Source organism: Plecotus auritus, assembly GCF_963455305.1.
Source record: "Plecotus auritus genome assembly, chromosome: 5".
NCBI lineage: Eukaryota > Metazoa > Chordata > Mammalia > Chiroptera > Vespertilionidae > Plecotus > Plecotus auritus.
The window spans coordinates 183533876-183556378 of NC_137776.1; the positions used below are offsets into that span (position 1 = coordinate 183533876).

At 63.0% G+C, this 22503-nt stretch overlaps 1 protein-coding gene across 6 annotated transcripts in view; it reads right to left on the bottom strand.

Moving 5' to 3' along the window:
• The window catches only part of AK8 (adenylate kinase 8), a 72415-nt gene continuing 49912 nt past the window's right edge, over positions 1 to 22503 (bottom strand). For all 6 annotated transcript variants that reach the window (XM_080667914.1, XM_080667917.1, XM_080667918.1 and 3 more), the window contains 2 exons: positions 1970 to 2050; positions 1 to 302 (listed from right to left, as the gene is read on the bottom strand). In XM_080667914.1, the coding sequence (XP_080524040.1) occupies positions 65 to 302; positions 1970 to 2050 (319 nt within the window). In that variant the 3' untranslated portion in view covers positions 1 to 64. The remainder of the gene's footprint in view (positions 303 to 1969; positions 2051 to 22503) is intronic.

Consider the following 22503-nt stretch of genomic DNA (forward strand, 5'->3'; position numbering starts at 1 on the left):
CGAGGTGGCACCCACACTCTTTAATGCCTGGCTGGGGGGGGGGGGCACCCCGGCTCCACTGGCCTCAGGGGCCTCTCTGGGGCAGGGGGTGGGTGATCCCGCTCTCGATGTACTCAAAGACGGTGTAGGGGTCCTGGTCCCCGTTGAGGGTGATGGCCTGCTTGTAGAACTCCTCCAGCTCGGCCGAGTTCCTGTAGAACAGGTCCATCTTGAACTTGACTTGCTCTTCGGCATCCTTGGGGTTCTGCCGGAGACGGGCCTGGACCTCCATGGTCGGAGGCGGCTTGTATATGAGGTGGTACCTGCGAGAGAGCAGGGGAGCAGGTGACCACGGTCCGCCCGGACAGCGGGGGAGAAGGGGCCTCTGTCCGACTGGGGCCGCCACCGCAGGCATTTACTGCCACCGGCTTGGTGCGCAGCCTCGGCTGGCGCGGGAGCCACAGACCCGACACCTGGTCCCGGCCCAGAGCAAGGGCGGCGGCAACACGGGGACGGAACGGCGCGGATGAGGTCCAAACCCCCGTCTTCCCTCGCTGCCGCCCTGCCCCTCTCGCCCAGGCGCTGTTTACCCAGCATCTGCTCTGGCACGTCGCCTCTACCGACAGGCAGACAGGCCATGCTGACGGAGCGCTCAGGGAACTGCGGGAGGGGACACTGTGACCACAAGTGGCAGCGGAGATGCGGGTCACTGCTGGGGGAGGCCCCAGGCCACATGAAGGCAATCGCACGTGACACAGGTCAGCAAAGGACCGTCCCCCCGCAGCCAGGAGGGGCGCACAGATCAGACATGCGGTTTAGAAAAGTCCTGGTGTTCTTTCCTGCCCCTCCTCACTCCACGCCTGCAGTGGTCCCGCGCAGCCGAGGGTGCGCACGGAGCCGGGGCAGTGAATGTCTGGTGGTGGTGGCGGTGACCAGCGTGGCCCACAGTTGGACAGAGGCCCCTTCTCCCCTGCCATGTTGCCAAGAAACATGGTCCTGGTTGCCAAGAAACATGCTCCTGGTTACCAAGAAACATGGTCCTGGTTACCAAGAAACGTGGTCCTGGTTGCCAAGAAACGTGGTCCTGGTTGCCAAGAAACATGGTCCTGGTTGCCAAGAAACGTGGTCCTGGTTGCCAAGAAACATGGTCCTGGTTGCCAGGAAACGTGGCCCTGGTTGCCAAGAAACGTGGTCCTGGTTACCAAGAAACATGGTCCTGGTTGCCAGGAAACGTGGCCCTGGTTACCAAGAAACGTGGTCCTGGTTACCAAGAAACGTGGTCCTGGTTACCAAGAAACGTGGTCCTGGTTGCCAAGAAACGTGGTCCTGGTTGCCAAGAAACGTGGTCCTGGTTGCCAAGAAACGTGGTCCTGGTTGCCAGGAAACGTGGTCCTGGTTGCCAAGAAACGTGGTCCTGGTTGCCAGGAAACGTGGTCCTGGTTGCCAAGAAACGTGGCTTAGCCAGGAGGACGGAAGCTGCTACCCCTTTGTGACTGCAGGGACTTGAATTGCATTCAACACGAACACAGGGACTATGCCCGGTCGGACGGCAGCGTGAAACTCAGAGATCACCCCCTGTAATGGCAGGAGGCTCAGAGGTGACCCGGTTCCCACGGGGATGTGTGCAGTGTCGCTGTGAGACCAAGGCCCAGTGACAGGCCCAGGGGACACCTGTCCGGGCCACAGGGCCCACGCTGGGGTCGGAGCTGCCGCCCGGGACAGCCCGGGCGAACGTCACCAGGACTGCTGAGCGCCTCGGACGTTCGTTTCCTGGTTTCTCTTCCAGGCAGAGAGGGTGAACAGAGGCTGCCCCGAGGAGCCAGGGAGAGGAACCCCGTTCTAGAGCCTTCTGTGGGCAGTCACCGTGCCGCCCCCGGATTTCCCGCCGAGCATCGGTCAGCAGGGCAGGGAAAGGAGTCCCCAGGGGGCCTGGCCCCAGAGCTCTGATGGCCACGTGGGGGGAGGGCGGGGGGAGGGGGCTGGCACAAACCTTTCTCCGGTGACGGGATCAGTTCTCCTCAGGGTCAGCCGCTCGAGGACCGAGTCTAATGGCACGTTCAGGAAGAAGACCCTGCGGGACAGACCAGGCCCCGCAGTCACCCGAGCTGACCCACCGCGCCTAGTTCCTCCCTGCTGGCGGCTAAACGCCTGGGGGTGCCTTTCGTCTTTTTTTTTTTTTTTAATATATTTTATTGATATTTCACAGAGAGGAAGGGAGAGAGATAGAGAGCTAGAAACATCGATGAGAGAGAAACATTGATCAGCTGCCTCCTGCACACCTCCCACTGGGGATGTGCCTGCAACCAAGGTACATGCCCTTGACCGGAATCGAACCCGGGACCTTTCAGTCCGCAGGCCAACGCTCTATCCACTGAGCCAAACCGGTTTCGGCGCCTTTCTTCTTTTTAAGTACGTTTTCATTGATGTCAGAGAGGAAGGGAGAGGGAGATGGAAGCATCCATGATGAGAGAATCATTGACCAGCTGCCTCCTGCGCGCCCCGCACTGGGGATCAAGCCTCAACCCGGGCAAGTGCCCTTGACTGGGAATCGAACTGGGGCCTCCTGGTTCACGGGCCGCCGCTCAACCACTGAGCCACACGGACCGGGCAAAACACCTTGGTGTGCTCTTAAAACATCTTACCATCTGGAATGTTCCATGGCTCGCTCACTATGTATTTCACGCATGCCTACATTTATCGAGTGCCTGCTGTGTGCCGGGCTCCGCAGTGAGCCCTCGCCCGGAACTGAGACCAGCCCTGTGGCGTCAGCATTGCCATCCAGGCTGGACGACTGGTTTGAGAGCTTCCACAGGGGACAATCGGGGACAAGAAACTCTCCCTGGGCACCCGAGCCCGCTCGTTTCACGTCCGGGTGAACTCGGGGAGAAGGCCCGCTGAGTGTGAGAACGAGGCACACAAATGAGGCCCCTCCCTGGTGCTCAGCGGGGACCTCCTCCAGCTCCCCATCGCCCCACAGGCATCAAACCGCCTGCCGAGAGGCCACGCTTTGCTGGTCCAATTGGACGCTGGTCCCCACGGGGAGGCCCAGCCTCCCGGGCCCAGGTGCCACCTGCTGGGCGCAGAGCAACGACTGGCCGGGCTGCTCGGGACGCCCTGGGAAGAATGAGCGAGTGGCGTGCCGCTCAGGCCCTTCTGAACGCCACCTGCTGCCTGGTCTTCTGTCTCAGCCCGAACCCAGCGGCTGGCAGAGGGAGAACTCTGCTGAAAGGCCGGGCCGGCAGCGGGGACCGAGCCGCCCCCCTCCCTCCCGGGAACCTCCGGCAGCAGAAGCCCTGGGGGTGCCCGCACCCTGCCCGCTGTGCTGGTTCGGCAGGTGTTGGGGGGCCAAGTTCTCTCCCAGCGACTGGAACCAGGCACCCCTGCAGGTCCCCCGGCCCCTGGAGTTAGACACGGACGGCTGCCTAAGTGTGTTTTCTGGGGGGAATGGGTTCATGCCTCGCGTCAGATTCTCGACGGCGCCAGCTCTTAGGAGTGGTTCCGAGTCACGTCTGTGAGGAGGTGCAGGTGGGGCTGCCCCGATGCTGCCCGCTGTCCCCACACTCGCTGCTTCTCTCAGCTCACAGGTGCCACCCTGATGCTCTCTCGTCCCCAGATGTGCCCATGAGTGCTGGCTCCTCCTGGCCAAGGAATTGGGACCGGTGCAGGCTGAGCTGAGCCGGGTCTATAGGAAGCTGCCCCCCGACCCCCTGGCACCCCCTGACCCCCACAGGCCAGGAAGAAAGGAGCTTCCTTCTTGCTGGGGCTGCTAAGCCGGTGTGTGGGAGCCGGGTTGCCTGCACCCGGAGAGCGCCTACCTGAGGATGAAGCCCACCCCAAGGAGCAGACGATGCCGAGAAAGCAGAGAGACGCTGAGACACTGTTTGGGGCCTGGATCAAGCTGTGCCTGAAGCCAACCCACCCCTCGGTGTTCCCTGACATGAACACACAAATCTCCCCTTTCGCGTGCACTGATTGGAGCTGGGCTTCTGCAGCTGTTAGACGGACACCTGGTCTCCCCGGTGCCAGGCACGCTGGGCAACGTGGGCGCTTCAACAGACCGGGAGTCCCTAGGCTGCTGCTCCGTTCCAGGCCAGCTGCTCCCCCGCCTCTCCCTCCCTCTCGCTGTGCCCAGGCTGTCTGCTGAGGTTTGCTCTGCCCAGTGGCCGGGAAGCCCTCACTGGGACCCCGGGAAGCGGCAGCCGCGGCCAGGCCATCCAGAGAACAGAGCGGGTGCCATGGGGGCGGGCAGGAGCCCCGGAAACCCCCTCCTTCCCAGCACGTAAGGTAACAGTCACCAAACAGGACCAGCGAGATGGGGGGCGTTCGGGATGCGGGGAGCAGAGGCGTTCCCACGCTTTCATCCCGTACACTGCGAACGCGGCCCGCGTCGCGCCCCTGGAACACGAAGGCCGAGCAGCAGCACCCCCGCGGCTGTCACCCCGAGACCAGCGGAGAGCAAGCCAGTTTCCAACCCCGGTGATCGGTGATCGGTGATCGGTGATGGGTGATGGGTGATCGGTGATCGGTGATCGGTGATCGGTGCTGCTCCAGGACCACGCACCACGCCCGACAGGAGGGTTTCTAACGCAGCGTGCCAAGCCCCCTCGCAGGTCAAGGGCCAGCCTGGGCGGGGCGGGCCAGCGGGAGGACACCCCCGTGGTCCTGGAGACCCGGGAGGCCTCGCTGGGAGCAGCTGGGTTCCCTGGGGGGACCTCTGATGAGGCGGGCGCGGTGCACGGTGCCAGCGAGGCCGCCGCGGGGCAGCCTGGAGCCCCCGCAGCTCCCCGCAGACACACTGCCCCGCCACCCCACCCGCCCCACAAAGGTGGCAGCACAATGCCATGGAGAGAAAGTGGGCGTTTTCACCCAAAAGCGTAATAATGCAAAGAGTGAGGAGGATGTGACCCACGCCCCGCACCATGGACAAATTCACATCAGAGTGAATCGGTGCCTGAAGCGCAGATAGACTTCTGGGAGAAACCTTTGCGGCCTTGGCTTAAAGGCTTCCTAGATATGGAGCTGAAATCGTGACCCATAAACATTTTTGGCCAAATTCACTTTCATTAAAATACATTAAAAGCTTCTGCTCTTGCCCTGACCGGTTTGGCTCAGTGGATAGAGCGTCGGCCTGCGGACTGAAGGGTCCCGGGTTCGATTCCGGCCAGGGGCATGTACCTTGGTTGCGGGCACATCCCCCGTGGGAGGTGTGCAGGAGGCAGCTGGTCGATGTTTCTCTCTCATCGATGTTTCTGACTCTCTATCCCTCTCCCTTCCTCTCTGTAAAAAATCAATAAAATATATTTAAAAAGAAAAAGCTTCTGCTCTTCAAAAGACGTTAAGAAATGAAGCCGTGCCGCAGGCCGGGGGGGGACGTTACAAACACGTCCCTGCAAAGGGGTTTGCCTCCAATTTGAAAATGGAAGGGCAGCCATCTCACCCTCACTTTCCACCCGAGACCGTGCCTCCGCCCTCACCCGGCAGCTGCTGTGTCCTGTCCTCCCCTGCCCCCGCTTTAAAAAGGGCCCCTCCAAAAAAGGTCCCCCCCCCCCCCCCGCCAGAGTTTGTGTAAAACTGCCCAGCTGATAGCGGCAGATCCCGCTGGCTGTGGGGAGCTCCGGGGCAGGCGAACACACGTCACTGTGCTACCTGCACACTAGCGGGCACCTGGCCATTCACCACGCGCCAACAAAACGCAGCCATCCGGTCTCCGGTTGGGGTGCGGGGCGGGGGAGGGGGGGGCGTGACCCAGGGCTCAATCCCGCATAATCCATCTCTGTTTTATTTTTTTAAAATATATTTTATTGATTTTTTACAGAGAGGAAGGGAGAAGGACAGAGAGCCAGAAACATCGATGAGAGAGAAACATCCATCAGCTGCCTCCTGCACACCTCCTTCTGGGGATGTGCCTGCAGCCACGGTACATGCCCTTGACCGGAATCGAACCTGGGACCCTTCAGTCCGCAGGCCGACGCTCTATCCACTGAGCCAAACCGGTTTCGGCCCATCTCCGTTGTAAAGTCGTCTTAAAGTTGCTGCCTCCTTCACCCCTAGGAAGAAAGAACTCCTTCTGCCACCCAGACACTCCCATGGCAACCGGGACCTGCGAGGGATGGAGAGCTGCATCCCGACCTTCCCAGGGATCTGTTAGCTCCATGGCAACCGGCGAGGGGTGTGGCAACCGGCCGCCGCCCAACCGGAAGCGGCTGTGAGGGGTCATTCACCTGCGCCCTTGACTGGGCCACAGGCTCCCAGATTTGTGGTCAAACAGTATCCTCGAGTCCGTGTTCGGATGAGATTAACATGTAAACCGGGAGCTGAACGAAGCCGGCGCCCTCCCCAGCGCGTGGGCCTCGCCCAGTCAGCCAAGGCCTGGGGCCAGAGCGTGTCCTCCTGGCCGCCCTTGAGCTGCGACATCGGCTTTGTCCTGCCTTCGACTCAAAGGCCTCGGGCTCGCCCTAACCGGTTTGGCTCAGTGGATAGAGCGTCGGCCTGCGGACTGAAAGGTCCCAGGTTCGATTCCGGTCAAGGGCATGTACCTTGGTTGCGGGCACATACTCAGTAGGGGGTGTGCAGGAGGCAGCTGATCGATGTTTCTCTCTCATCGATGTTTCTAACTCTCTATCCCTCTCTCTTCCTCTCTGTAAAAAATCAATAAAAAAAAAAAAAATGGCCTCGGGCTCTTGCTGGGAGTCAGCCTGCCAGCCCCGGACGGAACCATGACGCCCCCCTGCCGCCAGGCCCTCGCACACACGCGCACGGACCTATGCCATCCCGCTCAAGCCCTTAGTAAGCGGGTGCCCCAGGCCCTGGGGTCCGCCCCGTCAAGGGTGGGAAATCCGAGGCCGGAGGTGACCGTGCCTCAGGCTGGGCTCCAGGCCGCTGACGGCGGGCCCTCGGCTGCCGGCCACCTTCTTGCGTGGACACTTCCGCTTCGCTCCCTGCAGGGGGTCCCAGCAGCTCCAGGGAACTAGTGGGGCGGGTGGGAGGGTTGGCACCCCGTATGCACCCCCATCCTCCAGGCTCGCTGGACCCACCCTGACCTCCATCACTTCAGACACACCCACACCCAGGCTGGGACCCCTCCCTGTTCACGTCTCTGGGGACACCGCGCAGCTGCCTCTCGCGGTTGGAGGTAAATGACACGGATTCCAAAAGAGCCTTCGTCCCCACGGCCGGCTGCTGCCCCGCGAGGTAAGGACGCCGACCCTGTGCCAAGTGCCCGCGTCAGTCCTGCAGCGGCACCCGAAGGCTTTCGCTCTCATTTCACTCCGCTGAGCGGGGTGCCGCCAGGGCTCCGGGGTAAGAAGGGAGCAGACCCCAGCGAGGGGCAGCCGCTGTCCCGTCGCCTCCAATCTCAGGGTCCGCTCCTCCTCGGAAAACCCGAGTCTGGTTCAATATTGATGACCGGCGGCATTAATTAAGGGGGCAAAGTCCGTCAAGAGAACCCCCCAATAATGCTGACCGTGTCCCCGGGAATCTGGGAAAGTTCACCATCAAGTGTGTAAATATTCTAAAAAGGGTCCTGAATATTTTATGAATATTTGTCATAAAACAGAAATAATAACCACTGTGCAGAGCTATTAGAATTAATATTTATGCTGCCCGCCATGAAATATTCATGGGGGCGGAGAGAGGGGGGCCGTAAGACAAGAATTAATTTACACCGGGCTCGGTTTACCCGCCGGCTTGATGTTTAAAGACGGTTGACAAGCCTCCGCATGAATCCGCCAGTCACTTCCCGCCACGGGGGGAGGGGAAGGGGGACGGGTCCGGGCTGCTGACAGCTCGCAGATGGAGTTTCTGACAGCCCTTAAAAAACCTAAACGGCCCCCCACCTTCCTCTCCTTCTTCCGTTGCCCCGGGCGCTCTGTTCTGCCACCGTTCATCCGGGCTCCCCCTCCGTCGGCGGAAATTAAGGAATTAATGAGCGCGGGCGCTTTACGCGGGGCCTGTGAATGTTTACAGGCGATTAAATTATAATGCGGGCGGCTGTATAATTCATGAACCAATTAAAGGAAGTGTTCGTTGATTTGATGGGATGAGGACGAACAAAATGCATTTAACTAATGGGAGCCGCGGGCGGCGGCCGCCCGGCTCTCGGATTACGGGCTAATTGCGCCCTTTACGGGGCTGTCAGCGATAGCCATGCATATTTCATTCTTCCAAAGCCCGGCCGCGCCCGTCAGGCTGTGAGACGGCGGGGCCGGGCCAACTTGGCTGTCGTTACCGCGGCCCTGTGGCCGGCGTCGGGTGTCCGGGCCATTAGGTGATTAAACCGGCTCCGTGTCCACCGGCTTTTGTTTTACCAACGATGCCGGGTGGCGCTTCAGGGAGGTGGGAGGGGGACGCGAAGCCCACCACGGTCCGGGGGGCAGGAGCCTGGAGTCGCCCCAGGCCCGGCCCCCAGGCCCTCGCCCCAGGCCCGACTCTCCCTCTGCTCGCTCGCTCGGGGCTGCATTACACGCAGTCAGCGGCGAACTCCGACCCAAGCACGAAGCTCTGCCCACCCCCGCCCGTCGGTGTGCGTGGAAGGGGGTCAGAGAAGACGAGATCGCCCCGGAGCGCGGGAGACAGAGCGGCTCCCACGAGGCTGTGGGGACGGCCCACTGCCAGGAGCCGCGAGGCCTCTGGTCCAGAGGAATGTCACCTTGGAGCAGCAATGCCGCTTTCCCAGCTCCTCGCAGACGCTCAGAGCCGGCGTCTGACCTCACTGGCCCGCCGACCGGCCAGGCCTCTGAAACGCTTCCTCTCCCCCCTCTGGCTTCTCACACGCACTAAACACACGCACGCACACCCCACACGCCGCACCCCCGGGGCTTACCCTCTCCAACCCCCCCCCCTCCGGAGCTGTGGGGAGGGACTGGGGTCTCTAGGGCGGGGTGGGGCGGGGTGGGGGGTGAAGAGTAAAAGAGCGAATCACGTGCCTGGTATTTGCTCTTTGGTGATCGCCCAGAGCAGTGGTCGGCAAACTCATCAGTCCACAGAGCCAAATAGCAACAGGACAACGATTGACATTTCTTTGGAGAGCCACATTTTTTAAACTTAAACTTCTTCTAACGCCACTTCTTCAAAATAGACTCGCCCAGGCCGTGGTATTTTGTGGAAGAGCCACACTCAAGGGGCCAAAGAGCTGCATGTGGCTCGCGAGCCGCAGTTTGCCGACCACGGGCCCAGGTGATTCCGGCCGATGTCACCATCACGTGACGTGTGCGATTTCCACGGGCGCCGCTAAGGAGGCTCTTCTCCTCCCGGAAGGCGCTGCGGTCAAGGTCGGCTCCACCCCAACGGCACGCGCCGGCGGCATCTCCAAGCAGGCCCTCCGGCGACAGGCTCTGCCCAGACCCAGGAGGGAGACGGCCGGCACCACAGGGTCCCCACGTCCGGGTGGAGGATGCCGGGGCCCAGTGCTCCCGGGCGGGCGCAGGGCAGCAGCCCTCCTCGGGGCCTACGGCACGGGGCGCGGCACACGCGCGTTCTCGGCGCGAAGATGGGCAACGGAGGAGGCTGGGCACTTGGTTCAGGGATCCCCCTCGGCCAATCCCTGCGCCAGTGCCGACATCCAGGCGAGCTCCCCGTGGCTGAGCCACTCGTGGCAGCAAAACTGGGCACAGTATGAAGGCTGGCATCACAGCAAACCCATGTCCGCAGCTCTGGGGGCGGGGGAGGGAGGGAGGGAGGGAGCGGGGGGGGCCAGGCAGGGAGGGAGGGGGCTTCTTCTCTCTCCTGTCGGGGTTCCAATGAGAATGTCACTGCTACAATGAAGGAAAACACTAATGGTGGCGCCACAAGGGAAGGGTGACTTTGGAGAAGGAGCCATTGTCAGCTGACGGACCCGCACGGTGGGGCTAACACAACGGCCCGTTTCTCACGCAGGCCACCCAGGGGCAGGGTCACAGTGCGTCTGAGCGCCCGCGGTCCCTGCCGTCACCGTGGAGTCACACTTCATCTCGTAGGAGCAGGTCGACCGAAGACCGGACGCAGCGGACGTGGGCCACCGAGGAGGACCGAGGGCGAGACCCCCTGTGTGCGGACCGTCCCCCTCACCCAGGCCGCAGCCACCTGGGGGCCCAGGTGCACGAGGGCCCCGTGAGCCGTGAGCAGCTCCGTGCAAACCAGTGCCTCTGGTTCTCGTTCGTTCGTCCAGCGAATATTCACGCAGCACCCGCCAGTCCGAGCTCCCAGCCGTCCAGGCCTGGGCCTGGTGCGGAGTGAGCCAGACACGCCGGACACGTCCGGATCAAGACGGCCTGTCCGTGGTGCGGGGCGAGCCCACCGAGAAGACCAAGTGAAGCGAAGGAAGCCAGCGTGCCGCCAGCACGGGACGAGGCGCCGGAGCCCTTTGGTAAACGCGATGCGGGCGGCAGGCGGGTGCGCCCTGCGGTCTCGGGCGGATCGTCTTCTGATGAGATGGCGGTCGTTGGCAGCCCCGGCATCGCAGCGTTTGCCCTTCCCCCTGACCTCCGCCCTCCGCCCTCCTTGGCTTGCGGTGTTGACACGCGGCACGTTTTGACTGAGTTTCTGCCGCGTGCAGGCTTCTGGGGGGGCTGGGCTCCTGGGCCCCACGTGTGCCCCCCAGACCTGGCCTCCCCCCGACCTCCTCCCACGGCCTATCGGGCCTCCACCAGCTTCATTGCCTCCACGCTTCGTTCTCTCCGGCGTGGAGGCCCCAGAGGGCCACAGCGGACACCTTGGCGACCTCCCAGTGCCCTTCGGAGGACTTCCCAGAAGTGCCCGGCTCGGCCGTCCCCTCTGAGCTCCGGCCCAGGAAGGCCACGCTCCAGGCCTCCCCGAATATCCACCAGCAGCTCCTACTGGCGGGCTAGCACACACACAGGTGCAGGTGCTGCCGTGTAAGATAGTCTCCACCTGGTCACGCACAGCCCTGCCCATGCGAGTCCTACCCACAGTCCTCCTCCCTCAGCCCCCGCCCCCCGCCCCCCGCACCTAAGGGGCGGCTGCAGCCAGACACATGTTGCACGTGGAAGTTGGGCACGAATTGCACCTGGGCCTGAACGACTGCCGTTGGAGGACACCGCGTTGGGAGGGAGGAGGGCCGACCGGGGCATGCCGGAGCCAGAAGAGCACTCCCTTAGCGCCCCCTGCACAGGCACCGGTCAAACTGTCTGTCTGTCTGTGCTCCGGGTTAACCTTCCTAGGTGACCGACCTCGGAGGTGAAACCGGAGCTTCCAGATAAAGCCTTTCCGAACCCTCGCCTGGGACGCGGGCTGCAATTTAAGACTCTGGGTTCGATAGTTGTCTGTGGGTTGAGCCTATTATTTGTGCAGAAGACTAGCGGCTCCGCGACCCAAGCCTCTCCCTGCGGTAACCAGTAACCCTGAGCCCGGGGTGAGGGGAAAGGAGGCTGGAGCACCCGCCCGCCTGGATACACTGTAGCGCATAGGGAGGTGATACACTGTAGAGCATAGGGAGGTGATACACTGTAGCGCGTAGGGAGGTGATACAATGTAGCGCATAGGGAGGTGATACACTGTAGCGCATAGGGAGGTGATACACTGTAGCGCATAGGGAGGTGATGCAATGTTTGTGCATAGGGAGGTGATACACTGTAGCGCATAGGGAGGTGATGCAATGTTTGTGCATAGGGAGGTGATACACTGTAGCGCGTAGGGAGGTGATACAATGTAGCGCATAGGGAGGTGATACACTGTAGCGCATAGGGAGGTGATACACTGTAGCGCATAGGGAGGTGATACACTGTAGCGCATAGGGAGGTGATACACTGTAGCGCATAGGGAGGTGATACACTGTAGCGCATAGGGAGGTGATACACTGTAGCGCATAGGGAGGTGATGCAATGTTTGTGCATAGGGAGGTGATACACTGTAGCGCGTAGGGAGGTGATGCAATGTTTGTGCATAGGGAGGTGATACACTGTAGCGCGTAGGGAGGTGATACAATGTAGCGCATAGGGAGGTGATGCAATGTTTGTGCATAGGGAGGTGATACACTGTAGCGCGTAGGGAGGTGATGCAATGTTTGTGCATAGGGAGGTGATACACTGTAGCGCGTAGGGAGGTGATACAATGTAGCGCATAGGGAGGTGATACACTGTAGCGCATAGGGAGGTGATACACTGTAGCGCATAGGGAGGTGATACACTGTAGCGCATAGGGAGGTGATACACTGTAGCGCATAGGGAGGTGATACACTGTAGCGCATAGGGAGGTGATACACTGTAGCGCATAGGGAGGTGATGCAATGTTTGTGCATAGGGAGGTGATACACTGTAGCGCGTAGGGAGGTGATGCAATGTTTGTGCATAGGGAGGTGATACACTGTAGCGCGTAGGGAGGTGATACAATGTAGCGCATAGGGAGGTGATACACTGTAGCGCACAGGGAGGCGATACAATGTAGCGCATAGGGAGGTGATACAATGTAGTGTGTGGGGAGGTGATACAATGTACGTAGTTAAGGTCCCTTTTTAGAGTCTCTCTAACAATGTCATCAGGCACGTACCACAATGTTACCATTGATGACCTCTGGATGTCAACAATGTTTAACTGGCTACATTGTCTAACCTTTGGACAGTTAAGTGGATTCCCTGTGTAATGAAATGTTTGAAATATGCAGGACAACAACCCCACCCTGCCCCGGGCTCTCTGACCAGCTCCCGGGGGCTCCGGGGCCTGGCCGTGCATATGATGGGCGGCGCTGGGTGTCAGGGTCATCCTGAGCCTTCACAGCCTCCCCGCCCCCCACCCCACCACCACCCTGTGCTGTGGACCCGCTGCCCGGACCCGCCTGGCGTCCTGCTGCCCAGCCCGATGGCTCTTCCTCCCATCGTCCCAGGCTGGCTCCTTCTCGGCCTCCAAGCCTCAGCCTCTGACCTCCCTCACAGGTGCCTTCCCCGGCCACCGGCCTGCCACTCGGCCGGCTCCACCCGCCCCGGGAACTCGGTCTTCCCCGCGGAGCACTCTGTCCTCCTGTGCTGGTGGGTGACGCCCACCTCCTCCCCTGGGAACCTTCTGTTCGGGGCTGTTCCCCGGGGTCCGGGCCGGTGCCTGGCAAGGAGCAGCCAGCCACAAACCCGTGTGGAGGGACCATCCACGCGGAGGCCTCCCCCACTGCCAGGAGCAGCAGCTGCCGCCCGGCCCCGAGCTGAGCACCCTGCGTGGGGAGCCGCTCGGCATTCCACAGGGAAGGAGCCGGGATCGTCCTTCGCCTGTTAGTGATGAGGAGGTAAGTCCCCCCCGGGCCCCCCCCAGTGAGCGCTCACCCCGCCGGTCCTGGGCCTTCATCAAGCCCCGCATCGCCAGCACACCCACCTGTGCCCTCAGGACCAGGGCGCGTGGGCAGCAGGCATGGCCCCTCTGCCTGGCCCCACGGCCTGGCCCAGAGTTCCTGTCCGGAAGGGGTGGGCAGTGCCCACTCGGCTGCGCTCACGGGGTTGCGCAGGCAGCTTGGCGGGTGGAGCGGAGTCCGCGGAGGGGCTGAGGCCTCCTGGAACGCCCCCTGCACACGTGAGGTAGGGAGGAGCCCTCGGGCGTGGCTCCGGGCATGCTAGGGTGCTGCCGGGGCCTGGCGGGCACCAGGTGGCCTGCATGGCATGCCCTGCGCTGCTGGGTGCAGAGGGCACCATCACTGTGGAGGGACCACTCTCAGCGCTCGTTCCAGCGGCCCCCGGAGTGGCCCCCGCAGCATGCGGACAGGCCTTCCCTGTGGGGAGGACACGGGCCCAGCTCCTGCAGCTCAGAAGGGGCGGGTGAGGGCGAGTCCCTGGCCCGGGTCCACGGCGCCCCGATAATCAGCGGAGCACAAACTCCTGAGAGGGAAGAAGCAGGCCGTGGCCGTGCGAACCCTGTGGCAAAGGGGACCAACGGGCCAGCGATGGTGCGAGCGGGAGATGGGGGGCGCCGGGCAGGGTGCCCCCTTTGGATGATCTGACGCACCGGGGCCCTCACAGGCGGGAAGACATACTCGGTCCGGGTGGAAACGGCTATTTGCATCTCACTCCCTTTGAGGGCGACTGGGGCTCAGTCGCTGACACTGAGGGGAGCAACGCAGGCCATGGGGGACCCCTGGTGACCCCAGCCCTCTGGCAGGCACCCTGGCACGGCCCGGAGCCACCGCTCCCCACCTTCTCCTGCCTCACCCTTGACCCCAGGCCGAGGTTTTCCTGGGAGGCCAGGCAGCACGCAAACGGGGGAACCCTCTTGAGCCCCCACTCCCGTCCCTTCCACAGCGGGCCCCTCCCCGGAGGTCAGCCGGCTCCCGGGCCAGGGCCGGCCACTCGTGCAGGGTCACGGAGGGACAGAGCAGAGACGCCCCCAGCCACGCCTGTCGCCCTGAGCGGTCCATTTCCCGATCTGACCCCACTCTCCTCCAGGCCCTTAAGGAAGAAGGCCATCCCGCCAGAACGCGGCGGCCGCCTGCGGGGCCAGCGGGGCCGAGCTTGTACCAGCTCCTCCTCGGCGGGCAGGGGCTGGCAGGACAACGCGAAGTCTGAGCGGCTGCAGAGGTTCCATCCTGCCCGGTGCCAGGGCCTCTTCCCGGTGCAGGTGCCCGTCCTGCCCCCCAGAACCTCCCGGGAGAGGCTGCTGGGCCCAGCACCCCCGCCCCCCCTCCTGAAGGCAGCTCTGGGGGGGCGGGTCCTGGAGCCGGGCCACGCCTCTCGCAGCTCTGCGCCCCCCCCCCCCCCCCGCCAGCTGGCCCGTCCGCACATGCACGCACCTGGGGCTCAACCAGGGTCCGTGGAACGGAGGACGGCGAGTGACCCTCCTATTCGCTGAGGTCCGCACGCCAGCAGCGGGGGCAGCAGCAGCCGGGGCAGCACCCCAGAGGCAAAGGGGACCCCAGAGCCCGCCATTCCGCAGGCGGGTGGCCTGGACCCAGGGTCGGCGCCGATCCTTAAAGAGTTCCGAGGACGGCGGGTTCTCGTCAGGCCGCTGTCCCTCCACGTCCACCGTCAGACACCTCGCAGCGCTCTGTCCCGACTCTCAGGGGAAACTCGTCGGCAACAACAGAGCGGCAGCTGTCAGAGGGGACTGTCCTCCCCAGAGAGGCTACGGGTTCTACCGGATGGACGGACGGACGGACGCCACGAGCCGCTTCCCTGCCCACAGGAGCGCCCCCGCCCTCCCGGAGGCCCCGGGGAAGCGGGGGGCAGGAAACGTTCGTTAAGGGAATGACTTGTGCACTTTCAAACTCACACCCCCCTCTCCAGCCACAAACCCCGTCCTGCCACCCGAGGCGGCGGCCTCAGGGCCAGGGCACCCTCCAAATGCAAACTGAACTCAACCAACCCCCCCAGAGCCGCTGGCGCCCTGCTGACGGGACCCCGAGGCTCAAAATGTGCTGGGCAGGCGCGGGACACCCCCCCACACACACCCTGCAAGGCCTCACCCCGCCCTGGGCGGGCCCGCGTCCTGCCACCTGGCAGAGTAGGTCGGCGCCTGCTCTCGGCCTGTGGCCAGGAAGTGCAGGGCAGGATCTGAGCATGGACATCAGGGCCCTGAGCGCCACACCCAGTGTGTGGGCGGGGCTCTCTCCCCCCACACAGGTGAGGGCCACCCCGCTGTCTGCCCTGTGTGCCCCCAGCTCGCCGGGCTGGCATCCAGTGGCGCCCCGCAAGCCGGTTGGGTCCCATCGCAGCCGCTGCCCCTTCTGCCCCTTCTGCCCCTCGACCCCGTACCCGAAGGGCAGAGAGCTCGAGCTGGGAGGGACGCAGCCACCGGGGCAGGCAGCCCCCCACGCGTGTGCTTGTCACGGTAACGTCCGCGCCCATAAAGCTCTCCCTCAGGATCGTTACCAACCCCACAACCAGGGTGGGCAAAAGCGGTTTAGCCGTGAGTCCGAGAAACACCGAGTTTATTTCTGTATACTATTTAATTCAGGGGTCCTCAAACTACGGCCCGTGGGCCACATGCGGCCCGCCGAGGACATGGATCCGGCCCGCTGGGTGCTGCTGCCTGTCCTGCTTAGCAGCCGACTCATCCTGGGCCCACAGTGCGCATAGGAATTTGTTCATAGTTTTTTTTTTTTTTTAAACTATAGTCCGGCCCTCCAACGGTCTGAGGGACAGGGACCTGGCCCCCTGTTTAAAAAGTTTGAGGACCCCTGATTTAATTATTGCCTCATTTTCCTACCAACCCCTGGATACTACCTTGGCCCCGCCCTGCGTGTAACTCATCGGCGCCGGGAGAGCTCTGCCCCCGCCAAGCGCCCCACCGCACGGCCTCCGGAATACCAATGCTCTCACGTGTCCATTAGCCGCTGTCGTGGTCGAGGTTTCATGAGCGCTCTGCACCAGTGGTGACAGGTGCCTGGCTCGGGCCCGTGCCATCCCGGGGTGGCGCCCGTTTGTCTCGATGACACCGGGCACTCGCCGGGCGCTGGCACATGACAGCCGGACGCCTTAGTCCAGGGGCGGCCAAGGGACTGACGTGTCAATCGGGAACAGCCATGGGGCAAAGCGGGAGGCGTTTCACAGCCGCTGCCGGTGGGGGCTCGAGGGCAAGGGCCCAGCGCCGGGGGGCCTCACGGCGAGGCCTCTCCAACCCACCAGCCCCGGGAGGGGGCCCGCCCGCTGGGACCGCGGTGGGGACTGCATTCACTCACATAATTGTCCTTTTTTCTAAACATATTTTTATGGGAGGAAGGGAGAGGGAGAGAGAGAGAAACATCAATGATGAGAGAGAATCACCGATCGGCTGCCTCCTGCACGCCCCACACTGGGGATCAAGCCTGCAACCCAGGCCTGTGCCCCGACCGGGAATCGAACCCTGACCTCCTGGTTCACGGCCACTGAGCCCCACCAGTGGGCAGGTTATTCCTCATCACCCGTCTCCCTGTCCTGCCTCCTTGAGCCTCCCAGCGACGTTGCCCGTGTGCACCATCAGCTCCACGTCGCAAGGGAAGAAACGGAGGCTCCGAGAGGAGAAGTGACTGAGAGCTGGAGAGAAACATCGATGTGAGAGAGACACACTTCCTGCCTCGGGGCCGCGGCCCTGCTGTTCCCCCTGCCTGGCGTGCTGTTCCTCCCGACTTCCCAGGGGCCTGCCCAGGCCTCAGCGCGGACCCGAGGAGGCCTTCTCCTCACTCGTTCACTGACCTCCGCCCTCCGAGGGGCGCTCCCACCCAGAGGGGGGGCTTGTCTGTCTGTCCGTCCTGCTCACGGGCCCCTCGGCACCTGCTCGCTAAGCATCTGTCGACGGACACCAGCTCACACCCAGGGCTCTGGCTCCAAAGCTCACGTGTCTGACACTAAACCTGCGGCTTCTAGAAAACGTGGCGGCCACGCCAGCCAGCGGTCGGTGCCCAGGGAGGCGGCCGGCCCACTTGCAGGTGCCGCTAGGGGGCCGCTGGCGCCAGCCTCTCAGGAGGCAGCGTGGCCTCAGAAGGACTTGCTTTCGCGACGGGCCTCTCTGTTCCCGAGCCGGCACGTGTGAGGCTCAGAGCAGTGAAAACGGAAACGCCTGTCATTACCGAAATGCTCGACATGAAAACCCAGATCAACTGCCGTGGGCAACGCAACCGTTCTGGAAAGAAGACACATTTTATTTCATTTTTTGTTGCTAGTCCTCACCCGAGGATGTATTTTTCCATTGATTTTTAGAGAGAGTGGAAGGGAGAGGGAGAGACAGAGAGAGAGAAACATCGATGTGAGAGAGACACACGGATCAGTTGCCTCCTGCACACGCCCCGACCAGAGCCGGGCATCAAGCCTGCAACCCAGGTGCGTGCCCTTTGCTGAAACCAAACCCGGGACCTTCGGTCTGTGGCCGACACTCTATCCACTGAGCCACGCCGGCCCAGCTTTCTGGGCATCTTTAAACCCACCCTCCATCCCAAGAGAAAATATGCCCTAAAACTCGTTCCTCGATGCCAAACATTTCCACAGCGTGAGTGTGACCGTGAGCGTGAGCATGTGAGCGTGTGCGTGTAAGTGTGAGCGTGAGCGTGCAAGTGAGCATGTGCGTGTGAGTCGGCTGAACCTGCCACCAGCCCGGCGGCCGCAGGGCCGTCATTCTCGCCGCAGCCCCAGGCCCAGCCCTCCGCGTCCTGTGGCCTGGCGTCCCCAACTTCAACGAAGCCTCTGCTCCTTGGATGTTCCGGCTGTTTCCAGAGGACACCCCAATTCGGTCTGCCATGCCAGCACCCGCTGAAAATACAACGCACCTCCAGCCCAGCCACGCCACACCCCTTCCCACCTGCAGAGACCGTCAGGGCGCGAGCTGGGCACCCAGGCGCTCACGCGTGCTGTCTGCGAAGGGAAAGGAAGAGAATGGTCCAGTGCCCTTCGGCAGGGGCCTGGTTAGATGGACGACTGCTCGGCGACAGGCTGCAGAAGGAGGAGCCGTGAAAAGGGTGGGAGCAGCCCGGCCGGCGTGGCTCCGTGGCTGAGCATCAACTGATGAACCAGGAGGTCACGGTTTGATTCCCGGTCGGGGCACATGCCCGGTTGTGGGCTCCATCCCCCGTGTGGGGCGTGCAGGAGGCAGCCGATCAATGATTCTCTGTCCCTCTCTCTCCCTTCCTCTCTGAAATCAATAAGAAATACATTTAAGAATAAAAAAATACATAAAATGGCCCTTCAAGGTGACCACAGGCCCACCTCCAGCCCAGCCAGTGCCGGACGGAAAGCTCCGTGGAGCAGCCGTCTCGCATTTCTTACGAAGCCCAGCCTTCCAGCCACGGCCACTCGCCAGTCGGCCCGGTAATCCGATCGCCGTTAATTAATGAAGCCGTCAGGTGAACTGTCCTCCCCGGTCATTAGGATCGGCTCCGAAAGAGAATCCTGCCATCGCCACCCCATCCGCCCCCCGGCCTGCGGCTCAATTAACTTAATGCTATGCAAATGAGGGGCTCTTCTCATCATTAGCTCGTAGTCCACGCACGTTAATCGCATAATTGGGCCTTCAGCAGGGTAATTAGACACGATGGCGTCCATTAGTCTTACAAGGCTAATGAGCGCCGGGAGGAGACGGGACGCTCCATGGAGGAGGGGCACCGGGCTGATGCACAGGGACAGAGCAGGCAGGTACCAGGGCGGCCACGGCCCAGGGTCTCCGCCCGCCCGAAGGGAAGGGGACCCAGGAAGGCCTCGGCGTGGGGTGACTGCAGGGTGGGCCGTGCCCCCGGCCAGCGTGCCGGGATGGAGAAGAGCAAAACAAACAGGACAAGGGCCAGCCTGGGGCCAGGAGGCCTGGCTCTGCCCCGTCCCTCACAGGGTGACCGCAGGTGACCTGGGTCTCCAGGGCTCGGCCTCTCCCTGTGCAAACTGCACGGGAAGGCCCAGCGGCCTCCTGGGTTTGACATCCATGGATGAATCCCGGAATGAAGAAAGGAAGGCCTGGCCGGGGCCCGGGCAGGGGGGTGCTGGAGGGGCCGGGCCCCTGGGCACCCACCCTGGCAGGCACGCGGGCAGGCACGAGGGGCAGCTCAGACGCCCACGAGGACGCTGCATCGGTCGCTTGGCTGCCACAGCAAGTGCCGCACAGCTGCTATGAGCCGTCACCCCCCACACCCACCGTGGAGGCCTGAGCCAGCTCCCGCACGCGCCGGGCGCCGGGCCGGGACACGGGGCCTTGGACGGCGCGGCGGCTAAAACAAGGCCCTTGGTGGGCTCTGGCCAGTCTGACGGGGGTGTTATGGGAGCAGGAAATGTGGGTGCTCAGGGGCACCGGGGCGTGTGCACAGAGGAAAGACGGCGAGAGGCGCCAGGGCGGTGTTCACGAGCCACGTTTCAGCTATGGCGGCAGCCGCCGGTGGCACTTCGCTGTGGCCGCTGAGCTGACGAAGCCATTGCTAAGGGGCCTCTCAATCTCTGCCCAACGGGGCGCTGGTGACCCCCCAGCTGCGGCATAAACGGGAGCCCTCCCCAGGCCCCCTTTTTCACCGCCTGTCCGTCCGCAGACATACAGACCCTCAGCCCTGCAGGCTGTTCGTGGCCAGGGCACCGAGTCCTCACCTGGACGATTGCCCACGGCCCACACAGCCTCCCTGCGTCCCCCTGTCCCCTGCCTGCAGTCCATCCTCCACCCGGAGCCTGAGCAGGCCGTTACGTTTAGAGAGAGAGGAAAGTGCCCTGACCGGTTTGGCTCAGTGGATAGAGCGTTGGCCTGCAGACTCAAGGGTCCCAGGTTCGATTCCGGTCAAGGGCATGTACCTTGGTTGCGGGCACATCCCCAGTAGGAGGTGTGCAGGAGGCAGCTGATCGATGTTTCTCTCTCATTGATGTTTCTAACTCTCTGTCCCTCTCCCTTCCTCTCTGTAAAAAATCAATAAAATATATTTTTAAAAAAAAATAGAGAGAGAGGAAAGAGCAGGAGGGAGGGAGGGAGAGAGGGAAAGAGAGATAGAGAGGGAGAGAGGGAGAGAAAGAGGGGGGGAGAGAGAGAAAGAGAGAGAGAGAGAGAGAGAGAGAGAGAGAGAGAGATGCCCCGACCGGGACCAAACAGAAGCCTGGGCACGTGTCTGACCGGGAACGGAACCTGAGACTTTCTGGTGCCTCGGACGGCGCTCCAACCAGCCGGCCCTCCCAGCCAGGGCCGAGTAACCCTTTAAATAGCGCGCTGGATCCCATGGCGCCCCTCCTCAAACACCCCCACGGCTAGCACCTGACTCAGAGCACAGCCCAAGCCTTCCCGACCCGGGCCCTCCGCCTGGCGTCACCCCAGCCTCTCCCTGTCCATCAGCTGCAGCTGCCCCTTATTGTCCGGCCCATCCCCCCCGCCGGGCCTTCGCACCTGCCGTCCAGGCCTGGGTGCTCCTCTCAGACCCTCCCGACAGTGTCCCCTCTGCCCAGCATCCTCCCTGATAAAGCCTCCCTGGCCACCGCACAACGCACACCCACACTCCCCTCCCCCGCCTCCCGTTCCCCAGGGGCCACGCCAGCCCGAGTGTGAGCCACGTGATGGCAAGTGTCATAGCTTTTGTTTCCTCTCGTGCCCCCAGGACGCAAGCAGTACCACCCCCCCCCCTCCCGGAAGATCCGGGCGCAGAGAGGGTAACCCCTGCCCCACCTCGCACAGCCCGTGGGCGGCAGAGCCAGACCCCACAGCCTCTCTGCTCACCGCCATCCACTCAGCAGCTTCTCACCACAAGGACCTTGGGAAAGGCCCTGTGAAGCGAGAAGCATCAAGGAAGGCTCCCTGGAGGGGGTGGCACGCCAGGCCCGGCAGGTCTTCTCTGGTCCCTGCAGTCCTTTCCTCGGACCTAGGACCCGCGCTCCACGAGGCCCAGGCCCGGGCGAGAAGGAGGTGGTGCTGGAGCCCCGGACGGAGGGTCTGCCCTGCAGCCACGGAGGGGCAGGACCCACCTTGGGGTGGGGGGTCTGGAATCTGCAGAAACCTCGACGCCAGAGGGTAGCCGTCTCCGAAGAGGCGGCGCAGGCCTTTTGGGAAAGCTTTTCTGTTACAGCTTCCCATGCGTTAGGGGGAGAGCTCCCCGTGTGCACCCGCACCGGCCCGCAGCGCCCGGGCGAGGGGGGCGCGCCGCCAGGGCCGCCGAGGAGGGTGGAAAGCTGAAGGGCGTGCTGGTGTGTTCAGCGTCTCTTGTGGGTAAAGGAAAACAAACAGGAATTCTCCAGTCCTCACAGCATCTCCCCTCCTGCCTTTCTCAGGGAAATGATTTTCAGAGCCTCGCACCTGCCAAAGGGGGGGGGGGGCGCGCCTCCATCAGAGCGGGACTCAAATGCCAACTGCCGGGGCCGCGGGCTGTTAAAGGCTACCTGTCAGTCTCCAGGGTGGCTGGGGATTGCTGGCGTCTGATGGGGGCGGTGGGTGCCCGCGCCGTGTCCCATTCCCTGTGGGCGGAGGCCCACCGGCCGGGCAGACCCGCCGGCCCGATGGGAGCTGAGAGTCTGTGGGGAAAAGGGAGCCGAGACCAGAGCCTTGAAGGGCGAGAGGGAGGCGGCAGGAGGGGACTTGCGGGCTGCGGGTTATCAGACGCTAGACCAGGAGGCAGAGTCGCTGTCGCTTTCTCCCCAAAGCCCTGTGCCGAAGGTGCTCAGAGGGGGAGGAGCGGGGCCGGGGGTCTTGCCTAGACCGTTAGAGACGGCAGGACGGTCAGACCGACACGGCCGGCGGGACGGGGCGCTCTCGGAAAACTCGGGGAAAATGTGAGATGGTTAATAAGTAAACTGAGGTCCCTGTGTGAGAGGGAGGCTGTTCGCGTCGGCCCTTAACTCACCAAACGGCACCAGGAAGACACCACGCGAGGCCCTTGTTGGATGTGGGCCGGCGTCTTCCTAAGGACTCGACTCGCAGACCCCCCCACACACAGACCCCCCACCGAGCGAGCGGCACCCCCCAGTCCTGGCTGCAGGCGGCGCTAAGCCTGGGGGCCCTTTGTGCCGGAGCCCTCGGGGCTGCAGAGTGCGGAGAGGAGTTGCTCTCCAGCTCCCCAAGGCGGGCGCCCACCGGTCACACGGCCGCCCCGTCCGCTCCAATCAGCCTCGCCGGCTCTTCTCGCGCAAACATTGGAAGTGGGTGGTGAAATGTCACCGGTCCCCAGACCCGTCCCTTTTCCACTTCAGCTCTTATTTACAGAAGATTAAAA